The sequence below is a fragment of the Dichomitus squalens genome, assembly GCF_000275845.1.
Source record: "Dichomitus squalens LYAD-421 SS1 unplaced genomic scaffold DICSQscaffold_25, whole genome shotgun sequence".
Lineage (NCBI taxonomy): Eukaryota > Fungi > Basidiomycota > Agaricomycetes > Polyporales > Polyporaceae > Dichomitus > Dichomitus squalens.
The window spans coordinates 435,588-455,416 of NW_006766907.1; the positions used below are offsets into that span (position 1 = coordinate 435,588).

General features: G+C 55.6%; 6 protein-coding genes across 6 annotated transcripts; 2 read left to right on the forward strand and 4 right to left on the reverse strand.

Moving 5' to 3' along the window:
* Positions 1-1,528: 1,528 nt before the first annotated feature.
* On the reverse strand, positions 1,529-2,494 carry DICSQDRAFT_24793 (WD40 repeat-like protein; the record flags this gene model as incomplete). Its single annotated transcript, XM_007367476.1, has 1 exon — positions 1,529-2,494. A coding segment is annotated over one exon (966 nt), but the record flags the coding sequence as incomplete, so codon positions are not given.
* A 1,669-nt stretch (positions 2,495-4,163) lies between these two features.
* On the reverse strand, positions 4,164-5,042 carry DICSQDRAFT_108479 (uncharacterized protein; the record flags this gene model as incomplete). The annotated part of the gene is made up of 4 exons (XM_007367477.1): positions 4,164-4,440; positions 4,494-4,522; positions 4,581-4,613; positions 4,675-5,042. The coding sequence occupies 4 exons, from the start codon at positions 5,040-5,042 to the stop codon at positions 4,280-4,282; spliced, it is 591 nt and encodes a 196-aa protein (XP_007367539.1). The 3' UTR covers positions 4,164-4,279.
* Positions 5,043-6,829: 1,787 nt separating this feature from the next.
* On the forward strand, positions 6,830-10,531 carry DICSQDRAFT_108482 (PLP-dependent transferase; the record flags this gene model as incomplete). The annotated part of the gene is made up of 8 exons (XM_007367478.1): positions 6,830-7,036; positions 7,090-7,491; positions 7,602-7,950; positions 8,003-8,558; positions 8,610-8,718; positions 8,769-9,317; positions 9,379-9,650; positions 9,711-10,531. The coding sequence occupies 8 exons, from the start codon at positions 6,830-6,832 to the stop codon at positions 10,327-10,329; spliced, it is 3,063 nt and encodes a 1,020-aa protein (XP_007367540.1). The 3' UTR covers positions 10,330-10,531.
* Positions 10,532-11,708: 1,177 nt separating this feature from the next.
* Positions 11,709-13,202, reverse strand: DICSQDRAFT_108483 (uncharacterized protein; the record flags this gene model as incomplete). Its single annotated transcript, XM_007367479.1, has 2 exons — positions 11,709-12,436; positions 12,686-13,202. The coding sequence occupies 2 exons, from the start codon at positions 13,200-13,202 to the stop codon at positions 11,796-11,798; spliced, it is 1,158 nt and encodes a 385-aa protein (XP_007367541.1). The 3' UTR covers positions 11,709-11,795.
* A 1,919-nt stretch (positions 13,203-15,121) lies between these two features.
* DICSQDRAFT_171789 (uncharacterized protein) lies at positions 15,122-17,084 on the forward strand (the record flags this gene model as incomplete). The annotated part of the gene is made up of 2 exons (XM_007367480.1): positions 15,122-16,978; positions 17,031-17,084. The coding sequence occupies 2 exons, from the start codon at positions 15,122-15,124 to the stop codon at positions 17,082-17,084; spliced, it is 1,911 nt and encodes a 636-aa protein (XP_007367542.1).
* Positions 17,085-19,114: 2,030 nt separating this feature from the next.
* Positions 19,115-19,618, reverse strand: DICSQDRAFT_156148 (uncharacterized protein). The gene has a single exon (XM_007367481.1). It carries the CDS (start codon positions 19,522-19,524, stop codon positions 19,315-19,317), a length of 210 nt encoding a protein of 69 aa, XP_007367543.1. The 5' UTR covers positions 19,525-19,618; the 3' UTR covers positions 19,115-19,314.
* Positions 19,619-19,829: the final 211 nt, after the last annotated feature.

Below are 19,829 nucleotides of genomic sequence, written 5' to 3' on the forward strand. Positions count from 1 at the left end.
CTGGACAACAGCCGGGCCTACTAGATGCTATCAGATTCCATGCAGGGACTTTACATACAACATTAGAGGACCCACCATTGCCCCGATTAGTAGACGTACCTACAAGAGCCTGAAAACGCCTGCATAGTGAGGCTCAGACATCAGCTGGCATCCGGAAGTCGATGGCCAGTACGTACCATGAAGAGGGCAGGCACAAGGAGGGGATGGAAGAAGTACGAAGTCAAGTTGCCTATGGACGCGATGGCAGACTGATATGGGGTCAGGCGACAACGTCATCACGGTTAGATAAGTGATTTTGGACAGACAAGTCCCCCTTGCCATAGCAATCCGCCAAGGCCGTTGGGGATGTGGAGGGAATCTAGAGAGAATGTGCATGTTCCCAGCAGATTCCCATAAAGGGGGAATATGCTGAGGAATCCGTGGGGAACATGCGTGGGATACGCAGATTCCCAGCATGTTCCCTGCCACCGTAATCTGGCGCTTCACGCAGTGTGGCCCGGTTCGGCCCGTGCTGCAATATTGACGCCCCTGAGTATGATGTACCACAAGCTGATCGCAGGCTTCGCAGCTTGTGACTCGTGACGACGAGCAAGAAAAGGGAGAGAACGCCCGCAAGGAAACTGGTTATGACTGCGACAATTTCGTGGAGGGTCAGACTACCGTAAGCGAGGTGAAGGTTATACTGACGAATCGCATGCATACAGTCTTACCCGGGTCCTTTGGCCGCCCAATTTTCGTTCACCTGTGTGAAGCACACACACCCCTCCTGCCATAGATCGGAATATCTAGGTTGAATCAATACGGTATCATGTAACTACACCAGAAGTATGAGCACGATTGGGAACAGTGTAAAGGAGATCGTAATGAATCACTGTCGAATCTGCTTATCAGTCGGTCCTGGGTCCTTTGGCCAGTGTCACAGATCAGCGTGATTCCCTTCTATGGATAATAGATGATCTTATCAGGCAATGCCGCCCGAGCGCCGCCCTTCATTCGATGCACGCAAAGCAGAGGAGCGCTGAGTTGTGTGACTTGGCGCCTGATTAATAGCATCTCATTGTCCCGTTGATGAGAACTTATCTAATATCTCTGGGAAGTGCATGTCGATAAGAGTGTTCTTTGTCTCAAACAAGCTAGATATATCCTTTTCACATTTCCTGAAACTATGGAAGTTATCGGAGCAATACATCAGCTGCGATCACTGGAATATAATTCAAAACAGCAGTTTTTTGGACTAAAACATAGTCTTGTAATGTGTTTGAACAGCAAAGGCTACGGAACTTTGGGATAACATACATAAAACCATTATCTACTTGACTGGGTTAACATGTAGGTTGAGACTCTACTCTGGGGACAGAAAATCCTTCAGTGGCCAAAGGACCCATGGTGGCCAAAGGACCCGGGTAAGACTGTAGATCCTGCAGTAGATGTAAGAGATGCGAAGCAAAACGGGGCTCGTCTGTTCACTCTACGTCTCTATCTAAAGCTCGAATTCGTCCGGGATGACGTCCTGTAGTCGACGGCCCAAGACGGTCCCATCGAATGCCGCAGACCACAACATTGTCCCGTCGGGAGTGAAGGCAACATGTGAGACCCAGTTACTGTGATCAGAAAGCGTCGCCAAGCATGGGCCATCGCTCGTCCTCCACACCCTCACCGTCTCATCAGCAGACGCAGAGGCAATATACTTTCTGCATGGGGAGAAGCACGCCTGGCTCACCACTTCCGAGTGTCCATCAAGCGAGTGGACCATGGCGCCTGTGTGCACATCCCACACCTTCATCGCGTAGTTGTCCAGCGCTATGAGCAGCAGCCGACAATCTGGGGAAAACACCATATCATAGACCCAACCCTCGTGGACCTTCAAGCGCAGACATTCCTGTCTCGTCGCTACGTCCCAAATACGGGTCATCCCGCTCAGACATCCAACAGCGACATGTGTGCTCGAGGGACTGAATGCAGCGAGGACAGGACTAATGTCCTCGTCACCTGGCGGCATCTCGAGCGCAAGGCAGGCATCCGATACCAGATCCCAAACACCACAGCTGCCCCCGCGAAGAACAAGAAGCCAACGGCTGTCGGGGGAGAATAGCGGCTTGATGGAGGCCATCTCGGGGAGCAGAGGCAGCGGCTGGAATGACTGTCCGTCCCAGAGTCGTACGATGTCGTCGCTGTCTCGGGATGCAAGGTAAGCGCCGTCGCCGGACCACGCGCAGTCTTTGACGCTGCTCGGGTGACCGTCCAGGCAGGCGACTTCGCGTGAGCTGCCGCTGATGTCCCATATCGCCACCTTCCCATCGCCACCTGCGGACGCAAGGTGTCGGCTGTCCGGCGAGAATGCGAGATCCCAGACCTCGCAGTGGCGGGTGAACCACTCTTGCGCGATACATCCCTCTCGGGCATCCCACAGGATGATGGTGGAATCCTCGGAGGCCGTCGCTACCCACCGCCCATCAGAGGAGACGACAAGTGTGGTGACGGGCGAGTCATGCCCGAGTTTCCCGGCTACTCGCGTCAACGTTGGACTCAAGATCGTGGGTAGCGAACAAGACTCACAGTATATGACGTCTTCAGTGTAGGCCCATTTCTCGCCTAGCGGACGGAAGTACCCGTTGATCTCGTCCGACCAGGATAAAGTCTTCCGGACGTTCCAGACAAGGCGACCAGGAACGGTCAACAGCACGCGATGGGATGGATACGTGAGCAGGATGTTCTCCAGGGCTACACAGGGATCCAGGTTGGCAGTTCGACAGCATTCCCTGTATAGGGTCTCGATATCCCAGAGGACTAGATTAAGATCCGTGATTGCTGTTTGTGTCGCCCTCAGGCTGGACAAGACGTTTGTGGTATCTTGTAGTTTCTCAGTCTGAGCCGGTATCCACCATGTTAAGGAGCACTGGCGGTGTTCGGCTGGCATAGATGATGCTTCTGATTTGCCGCTGAGTCGTATGCGATATGCGACTAGGAGACAGAACGATGCACAAACCAGTATGTTCCCCGTTCGCATTTGTGCTGGTATCGACTGATTGGACCATGTGGACCAGCAGCTCTGTGATGTCTTCACTCACATATCGAAGTATCTGAAAAGACACCCATAAGTCACGATCACCGAAGACAGATGATCAATGACAACACCCACATGTAGCGATCGCAGTTTTACCCCACACATTAAATCAACTTTCTCCAAAGGAATCGGAAGACGTGACTGGATTGCCACATATTCGCAGGTAAGGTTTTCGATGCTCGGGAAGTTTGAAAGGAAATCGAGAAAGGTCGTTTGCGTTGGGAAAATAGCATTCCGGATAGATATACTCCGGATGCTTGTCGCGAGTCGCCTGTCGTAGACTAGAGTAGACAGGGGAAGTTGAACACCGTCCCTAATCACAGACGAGATCCTATCGAATGCGACATGACGGAGTCCGTGGAGGATGGACAGCAGTGGGAATGGAGAGAAATCATTCCACGGAAACGACAATGATCGTACGACAGGCTGAAGGTGTGGCTGAGCTTGGACGGCATCGTAGAATTTGACGAGCTGTTTCGTGCTTCGGAGGACAACTTTTGTGTAGAGAACGAAGAGGCTACGAGGACAGAGCTGACTGCAGGTGAGAGCGATGGTGCGCAGCGTGGTATTGTCATCGGCGCAGAGATCGATGGTCTTCTCGATGACCTCCCATGGAAGCGCTGGAGATTGCGCGGTAGACGAAACCGAACGTAGGGAGTTCGCAACGTTGTCCATGCAAGACACCAATTCTCAGAGGCCAGTGTTCGCCGGAGGGTGGATGATACGGTGAGCAACGCTGGCCTTGAGATGCTGCGCTCACGGTGCCAAGGCAAGCCCTGTCGGCGAGACATAGGCGGTGCCGGTGTAGCGCCTGTGACGCGCGCTACTCTTTCGCCTCGACGTCGCGCTGCTTCGGAGCGGTGTCGGTAGAGTCCGTCCGTGACACAGATACCTCTGTGCAATGGTTCGCATATCGATAGGCCCCTTCGAAACGAACATGCTCAGTTTGGTTGACAAGCCGACCGGTATATCGCCAAATTTACGGCACAGGGCTTCAAATGCAAGTGTGTCCGAGTCACCGCATGGACTGCCGGTAAGTGTATATATATATCAATTTGAGGTTCTCAAGGCACTGGAACTATGATACCCGGAGTATCGGCGACATTGGGTATTTCATGGTTTGCCACGTTTAGAGGTACGCACGCCCAAGCTAGCAATGAAGAATTTGGTGACGACTAGTATATCTCTTCTTTGTTCCTCTGACGTAGCCACTGTCTAGGCATGCACGGAGCCCTTGTATAATGCCACATTCATAGGCATAGAAGGCTTCGAGTTGCCGTCAACCGTCGGGAAACGAACACCGGACAGGTTCCAGTGAATCTCCTTATCGGACGGCGTGAGGGTGAACTTCGAGAGCAGCAGACACAGGATAACCTCTGCGGGATCGAAGTATTAGCGATTGCATGGAGACGTGCATACGAGTACCCACTCATCTCGAGTTGTGAGAACTTGAAGCCACTACACATAGATCAGGACGTCAGCAGCGTTATCTATGACCGAAAGTCAAGCAACGTACATGCAAGCGCGGCCCCCGCCCAAGAATGTCATCCTGCAAACAAGACCTGAGCATCTCAAGAAACACATTCACAGGCTCTAGACGATATACGCACAGGTTGGAATAAATGCCGGGGACCTTAGCTTCAGCAACGCGCTCGGGCAAGGGCGAGTAGCTCGCGCCACGCCACAAGGTCCCACCCGCGTTCCTTGGAGTTCCCCCGGGTGACGTCGCTGGCGGCGTGGCAGATGCACCGATGCCAGACGGAGTCGCCGCGGGACCACTGGTCCGACGGCGCTTGTCAACATGTGCGGAACCAACAGCAGCGTTGTGACCGGTGGCTGCAGATGAGGCGGAGGCTGTCGCAAGTCTGGGTTGAGAAGGGGTTGACAACGCGGGCGGTGGGTTCGAGCGTGCGGGTTCGGGTCGTTCGGGCAGGTCGTATACGGCGACGTACTGGGGGTTGGGAGGTGCGCGGACCATTCTGCGCAGTCCGCGCCTCAAGTCCGGAAGGTTCTTCGGCCCATCGACCATGCCTTCGACGTCTGGCGGGATATAGATCACGCGCTCCGGCCGCACATCCGCCGAGAACGGCGAGTGGAACGAGTCCTCGAGCAAGCTCTTGCGGTACGCGGCTGTGGGCTTCTTGAACCCCGCCGGGGAGGCGATAGGGTGGGGACCTTGAGGACGATTCACGTACGCGTTGTACGCTTCCAATCCGCTTCAGGCCGCCAGTTGATCTCGGCTTCCTCGCGCGTGACCAGGCCGGTGGAAAGGAGGCCCCAGAGCATCATGCCCGGGAGCTCGGGACTGCAACGCGCGCTCGAGGCTCGAGACGGATGTAGCGGTCGTGCAAAACGAGAGTGTCGAATGGCTTCGACCAGGTCTCGGGTGCGCGGATGTCGCGGCCCTTGGGGCGTGGCTCGTATGCGAAGTCGCGCACCTTGACGCCAAATCGGTTCGTGGCCGCCGAGTACTCCTCGCTTGTTGGCTCTACTGGCACTTCAACAGTCTCGGTGGGGCGGGAAAGGCGGAGTCACGTAGAGCTCGTCAGGATTATGTATGCCGAATGTCGGGAAGAATGATTGGGGTGAGTGTGGTTGAATCCGTAGCTTGATCGGACACAGTGGCCGATATGGAGGGGTCAATCGCCAACTCTCCAGTACACTTGCGCTTTAGAGAGTTCGCATGTGTCGTCCGTGATTGATTGTGTACTCGGTGAAAGAGAAGCTTCGCACTCGGATGAACCAGTCGACATATGTGAGAAACCGTTGCGTTCTGCCATAATGGACGGTGGTGGTGGTGGTGGTGGTGGTGATAGTGGTGGTAAGAGTGCAAGCATGTCTGAGGCGAACCAGACTGTGATGGATGAGTTGAAAAGGGCTGTCGTCGCTGTGGCCCGCGACGACAATTGCCACACAGCGGCTGGAACAATACTTACCCCCCAATTTTGGCCGGGCCAAGCCGACACTCCCTTATATGGCAAAGGGCGCATCAAGCGTCCAGCCCATTCTATCCTAGTACACGTGGGCCTGCCGTTTCTCCTTTCCCGTCCGTCGAGTACTCGTCTTCCAACTCGGACTCAACGCACCATGGAATAGTGCATCACACGGCATTACAGGCCTTGGTGAAAATCGGAGCACGTCTTTGGGACCAGGTCATTTGGGAGTCGGCTCAAGCTGCACGCGGCAGGTCGAGCGTCACGGTCTTCCTAAGTAACACTTCTCTGTCTCTACGATAATGGAAGCATTGACACATTGCCCAGGAACCCGCTATAGAATCCTCGTTCTGAACTTCGGCGGGGGTCAGCTTGGTGCAGTCGACTGTCAAGACTGGCTGCGCCAATCTGACAATCTTTACGGCTCACGCTGCAAACCGCCGGACGGTTCCGCATGTCCAGACCACATTCCCAGAGCTGCTCGGCCACTTCATGGCATGTGAGGCACCTGATAGTGAAGAGAATGGAACCTAGGGCACATGCACTCGGGTCTTACAAACGTTCCTGCTCACAATCTCGTATCAAAGCATGGAAGGGTCCCACCTGCCCTCTTCCTCCTGCATCTCAAAACATGGAAGTTCAGAACGTTGAGATCGTCGCCTGAGCCCTGTAAATGCCGTATCTGTCGTCGTTTTCTGGAAGTCCTCGACGCTGTAGCTGGGACTGTGACGGCAAAGCCGGTCCATGAGACGCCACAACAGTCTCTCCGAATAGATATAAGGCCAGAGCCCTGCGTGTTATTGAGGTATTCACACAGACCACTGTCCACACCATGTCGGGTCTCAACGCAGACAATATCACGCAGCGAGAGCAGTCCAACCGTGCCTATGCCAACTGCGTTGACGAGAACCTTCACGAAGTCGTATCTGCATGGTTCCTCGGCCCTCAGGCTGAGAACAGCGATATCTTGGGGGGTCTTTTTGCTGAGGCGGTCGCACTTCAAAAGGCCTCTCGCCTCGCCTACCATCCAGAAGATGGCGTACGTATCCCCGTCCATGTGTTCGCATGCGTTTTCGCTCACCGTTGGATCAGGCCTTCATCACGCCCGCTATACGCGCGTCGGAGGCGTTCAATCAAGAAAGTACGGATTTACAGACACAGGTTCGCAAGACGATCACATACCTGTACAAATTCTCCGTCCCGTTCTTCTCTCAACGCTACGCCGGACACATGTCGTTCGAGACCAGCCTTCCGGGCATCCTCGGCATGGCGTCAACGCTCCTCTGCAATCCGAACAATGTCGCCTACGAGGCTAGTCCGGTCACCACCGAGATCGAGCTGCGCGTCGGCCGGGAGATGTGCAGGATGCTCGGCTACAAAGTCGTACCCGAATCGACTAGGCAGGAGGAACTTGAGGGCCCCAAAAACGACCTTGAAGGATGGGGTCATATCGCATGCGACGGCACCGTCGCCAACCTTGAGTCTATCTGGTCTGTCAATGCTCCATTTCCCCATACTTCTCATCTCTGATTCATTACCTGCAGGGCTGGTACGCGACGGTCGTTCAACTTAGGATGACTCTTATACTAATGTTGCATCCTCTAGCACGTAACCTCAAGTACTACCCGTTGTCGTTGAGAGATGCGATGAAGAAAGAACTTGCGTTCATCGCCTCCACGTTCAAGGTTCCTCTCCCGAAGACAGGCGAGGATGCGTTGTTCTCAGGACTTGACCTCTGGCAGCTGTTGAACCTCCCGGCGACCACGATCCTCGACATTCCCAACCGGCTTCACGAGCAGTTCGGGATCACGCCGACATACCTTGACGAGGTCCTGTATGACTACCTCGTCCAGTCGCGCGGAAAGCAGGCACTCGAGACCGAGTGGCAGATGGCGCACTCCCCTTCCTACTTCATCTCTGCTACGAAGCACTACTCATGGCCGAAGGGCGCAGGTACGGTTTCCCCTCCATGCTCAGTGATGAAGACGCTCATCCTTCATTGCAGCCATTGCGGGGCTCGGCGCTGAATATATGCGCGAGGTTCCAGTCGACCATAACGCACGGCTCGACATTGGTGAACTAACCAAGCGCTTGGACCAGTGCCTCGCCGAAAAGAAGCCCGTGTTCGCTGTGGTCGGCATCATTGGTTCCACCGAGGAAGGCGCCGTCGACCCGCTCGACAAGATCCTCGACCTTCGCGACGCGTACGAGAAAAAGGGCTTGTGCTTCCTCGTGCACGCCGATGCGGCCTGGGGCGGCTACTTCGCGTCGATGATCCGCAAACCCTCGCCGAAGAAGACACCGTACGGGATCTACCCGGAGCCATCACGTGACTTTGTACCCAGCTCGACACTCAGGAAGTCGACTGTCGACCAGTTTCATGCGCTCGCGCGAACGGACTCCATCACGATCGATCCACACAAGGCGGGCTATATCCCGTACCCCGCGGGCGGGCTGTGTTACCGGGACGGCCGTCTCAAGTCGCTGCTGACCTGGTCTGCCCCATATCTCGCGCAGAAAGCCTCGGGCGAGAGCATCGGCATCTACGGTGTGGAAGGAAGGTTGGTGCATCCTCATTATGTCCAGCCCGAGTACTCACTCGAATACTACAGCAAACCTGGCGCACCCGCTGTTGCTACTGCCCTGCATCACAAGGTCGTCGGTCTGCACGATAGGGGTCACGGAGCGCTTCTGGGCGAGGCCTCGTGGTCCTGCCGTCGGGTGCGCAGCATCGTCCCTGACTTCCGGCTGTTCATTCACGTCGATTGTAGATCTCTGCGCATTGGGGAGCCATGTCAACGGAGAAGGACGACTTCATTGTCGTGCCCTTCAACCCCCTCCCCGCTGAGAAGGATGGTCCGGTAGCTCTTGCCCAACAAAAGGAATACATCCGCACAAACATCCTGGGTAAGCTCAACGAAGACATCGTCACGAATGAGGCGGCGAAAGACCTGCTCTGCCAACTTGGCTCCGATCTCAACATCAACGTATTCGCGTGCAACTTCCGCATCAACGGCAAGGTGAACGAGGACGTGGAGGAAGCCAACTACCTGAACAACTCCATCTTCCATCGACTCTCGATCACCGCTCCCAACATCTTGCCGGAGACTATCCCGATGTTCCTATCCTCAACGACGTTCGAGTACGAGCACTATGGAGAGTGCGTGCAACACTACAAGGAGCGCCTGGGGCTCGAGAAGGACTCGCAACAGGACCTGTTTGTACTCCGCAACGTGGTGATGACCCCGTTCCAGACGGCAGGCGGGTTTGTCCAGACCATCGCCGATACTTTCCAGAGTGTGCTGGTTGAGGAAATGCAGGTAGGCTTTGAGGCTCCGAATGCGACGCCGAGACTGTACCTCATACATATAACAACCACAGAACGTCGTGGCTCGCAACACCATCACGCCCCAGCCGCACACTTTCGTGATGCAGGGCATCGACGGCAACGGAAACGCGGCCCTGACTTATCGTCCGTACTTCTACAATGCCAATGGACGCTTCCAGCTTGTCGTCATCGCCCATGTCGAGAACATCGAGGGAAACACTCTGGACCTTCTCCCATGCGACCTCGTGACGGATTCAAAGCCTGGCATGACCATTGACGAGATTTGTCTCCCCGGCAACGTTTTCGAGGCCACCACATATAGACGGTACGCACTGCATCACTAGCAGTACCGAAAACGCTTCCGATGCTTACAGTCTGCTTTCAGCGGTTATGACAGTGAGGGAATTGAACACCCGGTCAAGATTGGTCGCGTCACAGTGTCCGACGTCCGGGTGATCAAGAAACGCGCCCTTGACTCACGCTACCGCGAGCGCAAGTACCCCGACGCATTCGTGCCGTTCTATTTCTACGGTAGCGGGAACAATTACTTCGTCGACCACATGCTGCTGAGGGCTCCCAATGGGCAACTCTCCGCGCAGGTCAGCATCGACTTCGCATCCACCATCCCGTCCGACGCTCTCGAAAAGGGTCTCCTGCTCACCGTCGACCGCTCCGACGCCGCTATGCAACCCGCCGACCAGGACTCCACCGCGTGGTTCAAGGAGGGCGCCGAGTTCGCGGTCAAGGTCTACGTCGATCCCAACCCTACGGACGCGTACGGCCCCGGTCTCGTCAACGTCATCGCGCCCAACAAGCCCGCACCTATTGCGCGCGGCAAGATGATCTTGGGCAAGCCGGTGATTGACTTGCAGCGGTTGAATAGGCAGGACTTCACGACGGACACGTCCGCGATGCGTCGTATGGTTAGTTTCACTTCTCGGGCCGCACACCCGCAGACGAAGTTGGAGTGGCGTCAGGCCGTCACCTCGATGTTCGACGAGTAGCCGCAAGAAGAGTCAGGTCGGTTCGAGGGGCGTACGTTTTGTAATTGTACGATATGTTGTTTCTTGCGCGGCGAATGCCCTCAAACTCCCGAAGTTGTATCATCATTTCCAGTCTCATTCGCCCGACGGGTTGAACGCTAGTCTCAATATACCGAGTCACAAGGTTGAGCACGACGTCCTTATTCTCTGAGTTGTAGGATACACGTTAAATTTCAAGTTGCCCGACATTTTTGCGAATCCACCTGTACCGTAGATACTTCTGCTACGAGTCCTATTTGCCTGCCGCGGCTCTGCCCTCCGTTCTCCTCGCTCATCATCGCTGTCGCCGTCGCCGTTATCCTCCTCATCGTCAGAGCTCGGTGCGTCTGGCCCGACGCCACTCCATTCCTTGCACTCCAACCTGCCCAAACTCGCAACCCGCAGGTTGACGAATATGATCCCGATCGCCGAGGCCTTGAAGCGATGGGTGCCATAACCCCTCACCCGCGCGTCCGCCTCGTCGTCGTCCTCCATATTCTCAAAGTCATATATACTTGTTTAGTGTAACTGCGAGGATGCCCTTCTCGGGCCAATCCGGGACCTCCGCTATAACGTAATTTGGGTCTCATTTGCCAGCCTTGTTCAGCGCACGGTGGTATTCCACGACCGCACTGACATTCTGATGCTGAGATTGGGGCGCGTGGAACATGTAGCCCGCAGCACCACCGTTTGCTGACTTCGCAGTTCTCTTCTCGCAGGCGGTAGAGATCACCTCAAGCTCGTCGTCAGAAGTGGCGTATAGCGTGTAGATTGCGATGTCGGTGCCGTCGTCGGACATACTGCAGAGGATGCCTACTAAGTAGTGACTGCATGAGGTTTACTTGGAGCATGCGGCCGATGGGCGTTGAGTACAGCCGCAGACTAACTCTGCTTTGCACCAAATTCGAGGGGGTCCGACCGCCGTAGACGCGCCTGATAAAGCAAAGGTGGTTCATTAGCAGTTATATATATGTGAGACTTTTGGTGGGCATGAAGCCGACCACGAAGCAGAATTTGTTCCAATCCGTTAGGCAGCCGGAAGCCACTTTCAAGCTGGCGGTTTCGTGTACAAATTGAGGCTGGTATGGGTCTGTCGGATCACAGGGGTCGCATTGTTTGAGCTCAATACCGGAGAGAAACTCTAGATAAGGAACCAGAGACAATTCAACTCCTCATCGTGGCTGCAGTGAAGGGAATCGTGGAACGTCAATTGCCGAGGACTGCCAGGCAGTCGTAGTAGCATTGGCGCTGAAGCACTCTTTCCAAGAATAGGCGCCTCCTACGTATACATAGATCCTATCTGCATACTCTCACCTGCAAACATTCCCCTCATAACGAGCCACAATCAGCAATTCATACCATGTCTCTTATATCCACTTCAAAATGTGGTGCAGACAGTTGCATCAAGTTTGTCTATGTCATATGAGCTCCAGCCAAGATGTAAGGAACTACTTCTTCAACGCTTTCTTCGGGTTTTTCTCGAACGCCTTGCACCATTTCTCCCACTCCTTCGCACCCTTCTGCATCACTTGCTTGAAGTCGTCCTTGACCTCCGACATCTCCCACTGCTCCTCCTCCCAGTTCCTCTTCACCCCGCCCGTCTGACTCGGCGCCCACCCGATCGCCTCAAGCACCTCGGTCTCGGTCGGGACCCCTCCAGCCGGCGGGAACATGTGCGGATCGCGCTCGTGACAGCGCGCAGCGAGGTAGCGGGCGAGTGTCTGGACGCGCGCGGAGGGCGTGAAGGTGAGCTTCAGGTGCTTCTCTTTCTTCGACTTCGACCCGCTCTTCCCATCCTCGTCCCCCGACTCGTCCGCCTGGAGCCGCTTCGTCGTCGAGCGCGCGACCTTCGCGCCGCGGAAGGACGCGTACGCCCACACGCCGTCGATCTCGGCGAGCCCGCCGAACGGCCAGATGAGCGTCGCGAGGACGTCGACGGCGAACGCGACGGGGATGAGGCTGGTCGCGATGACCGCGTCCTTCTGTGCCTTCGATTTGGTGCGGAGCATGCTGTTGACGAACTCGGTGCGCATGGCCTCGGGCGAGTCTTGGGACGTCGACGGATAGACGAGGACCAGTTCGTTCAGCCCTGGCGCCTGTCCTGACCCCGACCCCGTTGCCGTCGTACCGTCCTCCGCGGTCCCGTCCACAGCCCCATCCGCGCCTCCACTTTCATCTGTGCCCGCCGCCTCGCCTTCCTTGCCCTTCGTCTGGTCCTGCTTGCTCGCCTCCTTCTCCTCCTCGCCCAGCCTATTCAAGAAATCCAAACTACTGCTCGTCGTCCGGTTGATCGCCCAGCTGATGCCCTTCGTCGCCCTGCTCTTGAGCCCCTTCCAACTCGCGACCTTCGCGTCGCTCATCTTCGCCTCCCGCACCTCCTCCTGCCACTTGCGCTGCACCTTGTGCAGCTTCGCCTCCTTCTCGCCCTCGGGCGGCTTCGTCAGCGGCGGGGGTGGCGGGGTGTAGATGAGGAAGCGGTCCGGGACGTCGTGCGCGGGGACGTGCTTCAGGGACGGCTTCGGGAAGGGGATGAGGTACGCGATGAGCTTGTGCGGGTCGCGCGTGTAGTGTCCTGGGTCCGCAGGATCGTCGCTGCCATGGCTGTGGCTGCGAGCGGCCCCACCGTGCGAGGGAGGCGCGACGAGTGGGATACTAGTAGCAGGATGTGCGTGCGCCTTCTCGTGCGGATGCTCGTTCGTGGTGTAGCCCGTGTCCTGTGGGTCATATGCGGGGATTTGTTCTGCGTGCGGCTCAGCGAGTTGACCCGGCCCGAGGCTTTCTGGAGGCGCGCCTGGTTCCTGGATTGCCTGCGGCTCATGGTAGGCCGTATGGTCCTGCTTCTGGTCTGTGTTCATGATGGAGGCTTGCTGGTGGGGGAGTGGAGTTGGAGTTGCGCGAGGTTATTTCGCTGCGAGCTATAGTGGGCTGACTGTCTCTGCCCCGCAGTGGCTGTGACGTAGTGCGGCCGTGCCGATCGTCCGTTACGCAACGAGAAAGAGAGCCACGCCCGCCTTGGTGCGCAGCTGAGCTTACGAGAAAGGACGTTGGGCAGCACGCCGGAGTCCGTCGGCCTGGTATTCTCACTTTTTAGACAACGAATATGTGTCAGCGGCAGCACTGCCGTGAGACTCGGCCTGGCGAGCAAGAGCGCTCAATGGCTAGGATCTCTCTCGTTCAGTCCGGGTTGTCGTCGGCTAGTGCGGAATCTCTAGTGACTGCAAGATTTGACAGTACAGTGACAAAGTACTATGGCAGCTTACGTCCAATCGAGAACGCAGATGTAACTGCAACATTGACACCGATATGTTCGCGAACGCACAAAGGACTTCGAAAAGGACTATTCGAGACAAGGTCACTTGGCGTTTCTTTAACAGCACCTTTCCAGTCTGGCAGGGGAGGATGCTCTGGTCGTGAGATGTGGTCTCTGGTCGGCCGCCATCGCCCGCGAGCTTCATGTCGAGTCGAGTACGATGAAAGCCAGTATCAATTGCAGCTCGATTTCAGCCTCGGATTGACGTACCAGGCATGCTTTCCGTGCCCAAAAGAGATGTAGTCGACCGACGTGCTGACGCATCTATGCTTCTCTCGTCTCCGTAGCCGTCGCCGTTTTCGTGCATCCCTGCGAAGCGGAAGGGATCGAACGTGGCCGCATTGACGCGCTTCGTTGTGGTGCATCGGGTGCGCAGTAGCGGCGAGCAAGGTGCCCTTGGAGATGTACGTCCCATCGATCAAGGTGATGTCCTTCATGGCCATCCGCTTAAGGGTCACTAAGGGGCGAGGACGCCTTTGCTTCAGCGGACGGGAGCAGCGGGAGACAAGGTAGAAACAAACTGCGCGTGATGCCATGGCGCCGGGTTGATTCCCTGAGTAGGCTACCGAGCCTCGCCATCTTGTCAAGAGCTGCCTTGGTTCAGCCATCCGTCGCGGTAATAGCCTCGATTTCTTCCCGGAGTGGTCGTATGTATTCGGGTCTAGCAGCGAGGTCGTAAAGAGTATGGGTGGTACTCTGTAGAGATGCGATTCAAGGACCGTATCATTAGCCGGCGGGACGACATGAGGATAAGAGCACCCACAGCAGCAGAGGTGTGTATAGCCGCGAACTTGACCAGGCATAGCCGCTGGATAACGCTAATATTCGGCTGGCGTCTCGTCACGGCCTCATCTGGAGCAGGTCGTTCTGGGACTGTTGCCTACAGGTGAGTCGCAGGAAGTCCCCCAATATCGAGAGGGACAGAAGCTCACAGGCTCGTCAGATCGGTCCTCTCCGAACGTCTGTAGGGCGGCCCTCCTTCTGAAAGCCTTTCGCGGCTTAGCCCACATCTGAGTGTCCGTTACGCTATGGGGCGGCGCCACCTGGTCGCTGCTGGCTGCTCAAGCATTCTATGGATATCCAAACAGTAAATATCGTTGTCGCGTACCTCCACGGACATCTCCAAGAAGATATCTACATGCGGCAGTCGCCCATGTAGTGACACGAATCCATAGCAGCAAAGGCGGGCGCCTGCCGGTCGGACAAAGGTTCGTCTTAAGGGCGCTTGTATATAAGCAGTGGGCTCCGGCCTCATCTACCTCATCTAGGTTGGGTCCGAACCACCACCTTCCTCGTGCACAACCGTTCTTTACGCTCACAAACCAGATGGCATACAACCTACGACCACGGAAGAAAAACAAAGTGGACGGGCTCCGTCCCAAACCCGATGCCGAGACCAAGTCCTCTCCGGTGAGTCTTCAAAGTCAATGCAGTCGAGGCAGGAAAGATGACCGGCTTCCGCTCATGCATCTGGTTCACTCTCATTACTCCCACCCGCTGCCGATGTTCCCGCCAACGCTTCTGGACGGGCCCATCCAGACGCCTCCGATCGCCCGTCTACCCACCGAGCTCCTAGCCACTATTTTCTCTCTCGTGGCTCCCTTCGAGACTTCGGATTCAGACGTCTGGGATGCAAAGACGTGGATGGGATGGGTGCCACTCATGCTCGTGTGTCGGCACTGGCGCAATGTCGGTATCGCGACTCCGTGGTTATGGCGCAGGATCAGCGTCACCCATAACCTGGAGGCTCTGCAGTACCGTCTCTCCCGCGCAGTGGATTGCACAATAGACTTGTTCCTGTCACGCTGGAGGGAAGACAACAAAAAGGCCATGCCTCTGCTGCTGCTCTTCGCGCGCAGCATCCGCTCCGTCCAGGCACCCGAGTTCCCTTGGTCGCCACGGGACCAAGAACCCTTCACGGTCGACGACCTGCCCTGCATCAAACCGCTGTTTGAGGCTCCCCTCCCGGCCCTCGAGCACGTCGATTTTAGCAAGCTGGAGATCCTGCACGGCCGTCAGCTCGAGGCACCTTGCGACCTCGGACTGTCGGAGAAGCTGCATCCCGGTATCCGTCGGTTCGTTGTGACCTCCTACATCAAGATACCTTCTACGCCGAGTTTTTGGAGTGCACTGCGCGAGCTCGACGTCTGTTTCGAGGCGTCTTCGGATCGGTGGATGCGCTTGGACGATTTCCTCCAAGTTGTGGCCGGTGCTCCCTACCTCGAGTCTTTGGTAGTCTTGGGCACCCAGGTGTCACTCCCGCTGAGTAGTTGGGCCACTCCCGCCTTGGCCGATGATGTCCCTACCTCTTTGTATCGGCTAGCCAGACTCCGGATAGTTCGTCTTGATGGCATGCTCACCTTCATCGCCCCGATCCTGCAGAGGATCGACGCGCCCGCATTGTGCGTCCTCTACATCAGCGCCTCTATACCTAGGAATGCCGACATCGCCGACTCGACCAAGCTGCTGTTCCCGCTGCGTCTCCGTCATGTCCTTGCGAAATGCACCGCTCTGTATGTCTCCAGGAATGACCCGTGGGACTTCCAGATTTGCTCGGATGCCAACTGGAACCGCGGCTCTATCCGGACTGCAGCGAGCGCGATACATGTGCCTCTGTACTTCCGTGTCACCAGCTACTTGAAGAAGCTCTCCTCGCAACCCAGCACTGCAGAGAGCAAGCTCAGAACGGTCATAGGCGTGCTGTGTGACGGATTCTGTACCGCGCCGCTACGGACACTATCTTTTGAGAAGTTCTACGATGCCGCCTCCGTTGCCGCTTGGAGATTGCCCCAGGCGGCGTTCCCCGACTTGCAAACCATCCGGATTCAAAGCGAGGATCTAGGGCTTATCCGCCACTTCTTCCTCGCCCTCCGAGAGCTGGCGTTAAAGGGCGGATGGCCATTGCTTTCGCGCTTGGAGGTCGATTTTGGCTATGAATATGAACACAACTCGTTGGGGTGGCACGCAGTCTTGCAGCCACTAGTAGAGGCTGCCCGTGCTTGGCTCGAGCAGGGGCTTGGCCTCGACGACATCATTCTGCAGCGCATGCATATCACGCGGTGGCATTTTGGGCCCCATAAGTGGGCACTCTTGAGCATCGCCGCGCTGTGCGACCATTTCACCCTTCGCGACTCCTTCGTTGATGACGAGTTCTTTTACGACGCGTTGGAACCGTTATCGGAGTTTTTGACCACTGCACAATACCAAGTGTCGACTGGACAGCAAGCGGAAAACACTGAGGACGAGGACCCGAAGCAGGCTGCTACGGATGGCACAGAAGGAGGCTCGTTGGAGGTTGAGCTGCCCGAGATAGAAGGCGTGGTGAGCAATCTTTCTACTCTGCCAGAGAACTCACTAACGGAAAGGTACGCAGCGACGGCTTCGAGAGAAGGTTTTGGCGCAATTGCTGCAACGGTTCCGCGAGTAGTCAGCACTTTCAAACACGAGTCACTTATGTCCTAACTAGCTATCGTCTGTCGTGCGAGCGCGGTCGCAATCGTGTCACAGTGGGTTTGGAGGTCGCTTGAAGGTGTATTCCCAGAAGAAGGACTATTACAATTTGTTGGCGCCAAGCCGAAATGGAATCCCGTGTTTGCTTTGAGTGCCAGTAGCAAGTTCGTAGACTTGAATGTCCGGGAACTTTAGCGGGTGTCGGCTAACTACATGTGCCACTGGCAGGGACGCTGGATTCGATACACCATCGTCGGATTTCCAGCTATAATAATAACCTCGTCGTTCTTCCAGGGTATCGTGCAGGAGAGTACTGCCTTATTGGATACGACACAACATAGGGAGAGGAAAGTCCGAGGGAGCGGCGCAAGCTGATGTGGATGAGCACAGGCTGCAGAGAGACTGAGGGAAAACGTAGAAAGGCTGAGATGGACATACGCAGGGATGGTACAGGTGGCGGTCCAGGAGATTTCAAGGATTGGCAATATCAATGGGTACGCCGTGTCCAAACCTTCGTCGAAGCGCTTGTTGCTACGTGGTCGTCATTCCGACTCATGTACATGTCCGGGCCGCCCTCCGCGCTGTCATGGCAAGCCTCTGGACGAGAGGTACGGCTTCCCTTACAAACTCCCTTCATCTGTCCTGGCACGCATTTGCTGACAAGTCTGTGGAAATAGCACAAATCCCGCCTCATGTACTCGGCTGTGGTGGAACTCACTGCTGCTTCATGAAGTATGGGAACATAGACAGCTCCAGATACTCGGTGTTCCGACCTGCATATCAGTACATCAGGTGGTGAGAAGGTTTGAGCTCGCATATGCAATGTACAGAGCGACGGTATCAGTCCCTCAAAAGCGCGGCTGCCTACACGGGCGACCGCTTGCTGCATGGCAGTCAGGACATTGGTTCAGTCCATTCTGCATGCTATTGAGATAGATCAATTGAATGCGGAGATATTCATGGAAAAGGTACTTACCATCGCTGTTGTCAGGAATGCAGGCAGGTTTCGCAAGCTTCAGCTCGTCGATGGAGTCGGGAGGGGCAATGGGTACCGTCCGCTTGACCTTCTGCTTGACAATCACTGCGTTTGCCTGAGTTCTTGTCCAGGGCAGATTAGATGAGACAAGACGATGTATCCCACCTAAACCCGCATGTAGCCACCCTGATACAGCCTGATCCGAGATGCTTGTTCCTTCCTGCCTGTCGGATCCAGCACAGGGCCTGATACAGTCGACACCCTCCTAACCCATACCCCTGGTAACCCATAAACTCAGAAAACCCATAGGATTTTGGCTTTCCCAAGTCGGGATAGGGGGAATTCGACCCCATAACCCATAGGTCCCCAATACCCCATAACCCATAGCCTTCTAGGGCTCAAAACCCATACGGTAATAGTGGTCACACTGAGATTTTGCTCATCAATAACCCACAAAATACTTGACACATTCTTCCCAGTGTCCTCCCAGTGTCCATCCACGCTTCGACAATGTTGTGGGTAGGTTAGTGTGTTCGAAATCCCATAGCGCTCCCTCAAAGGGTCAGTAGACGCCTGTTCAGCCCTCGCTAACTGGGACTTATCAGGGCGCTTATGAGGCGCTAAAGTTCTGGTAGCCCATAACCCCTCAAAACCCATATATTTGGGCCTGTCCCGAGGGCTATGGGTTAAGTGGGTGTCGACTGTAAAGGGAGACGGAGGTCAGTTACGAATGGTACAGCGCCTGCAAGCCTATCTAAATCAAGCAGGATAGACGAGAAGGTCCCATCTGATCCGACTTGGGCTCAGCACGTGATGGCCGACCCCCGGTTCTCCTGCTTTGAGCCGGCTTGGCTCACATTGTTCCCGTCATCTAATCCAGCCCAAACAACCTGGTGTTCGAAGTTATTGTCCCATAGTGCATCTGAAGGCGACATACAAGTGCCTTGTACTCAATTGCCCTCTACTGCAGCTATAATTCCGAGCATCTCTTTGCGACCCCACCATGGCCAAGTCGTCCCGCACCGTCTCACAAGTCACAGCTTCTGGCGGTAAGGCACTCGTGCTCCTATGACCTCGTAGTTTTGCTACAAGATGGTCTCGCCCAGTAGGTGAGTCTTGTACTCTGCTTGTCAGGTCCCTTTTTCAGCTTCTATTACCAACCCAGGAAGTGCATCCTTCCTAACGGCGGGTCTGTGTATTGGGGTCCAAGGTGCGTTTACTTTCATATGTTTCATTGGTATTTCCCCAGGGCGGTCCTGTCGCAAATTACACCCAGCATGGGTGAGCTGGTTGTCGGTGAGTTAGCTCCCTTGCCAGAGTAGTTGTGTGTCAAAGGTCCAGCGTCGCTTCCGTGTTGACTTTGCAGGATAGGGCAATTGCCCTTGCATCGGCCAGATTCATCGTTGACAACGTTGACAGTGTATCCCAGCTGGACAGACATCTATTCTAGTTAGGGGTAGTGCCCAGAGTAGAATAGCGTACTAGTACTACATTCGTATCATTAAGCGCATATCTAAATAGCAAATTTATCTGCCATCGCAATTGGAGTGAAAAGCGGCCGGTGCGAATCTCGACAGGCGTTGGGTAGCATGTGGCGTATCTATGGCCGGCGGGCCGAACCGTATCTAATCCAGTGCTGCCTGACTATGGTCCCGATGGCCTTGCTCTGTGTGAACTGCCCCCGTGAACAGCCTTGTGAGCCAGCATTGGCTCCTACTCGAACTAGATACCCCCTCCAACCTAATC

Bases quoted from the DNA above. Each gene is read 5' to 3' on its own strand.
- DICSQDRAFT_156148 (XM_007367481.1), bottom strand. From the start codon at position 19,524: ATGTCTGTCCAGCTGGGATACACTGTCAACGTTGTCAACGATGAATCT.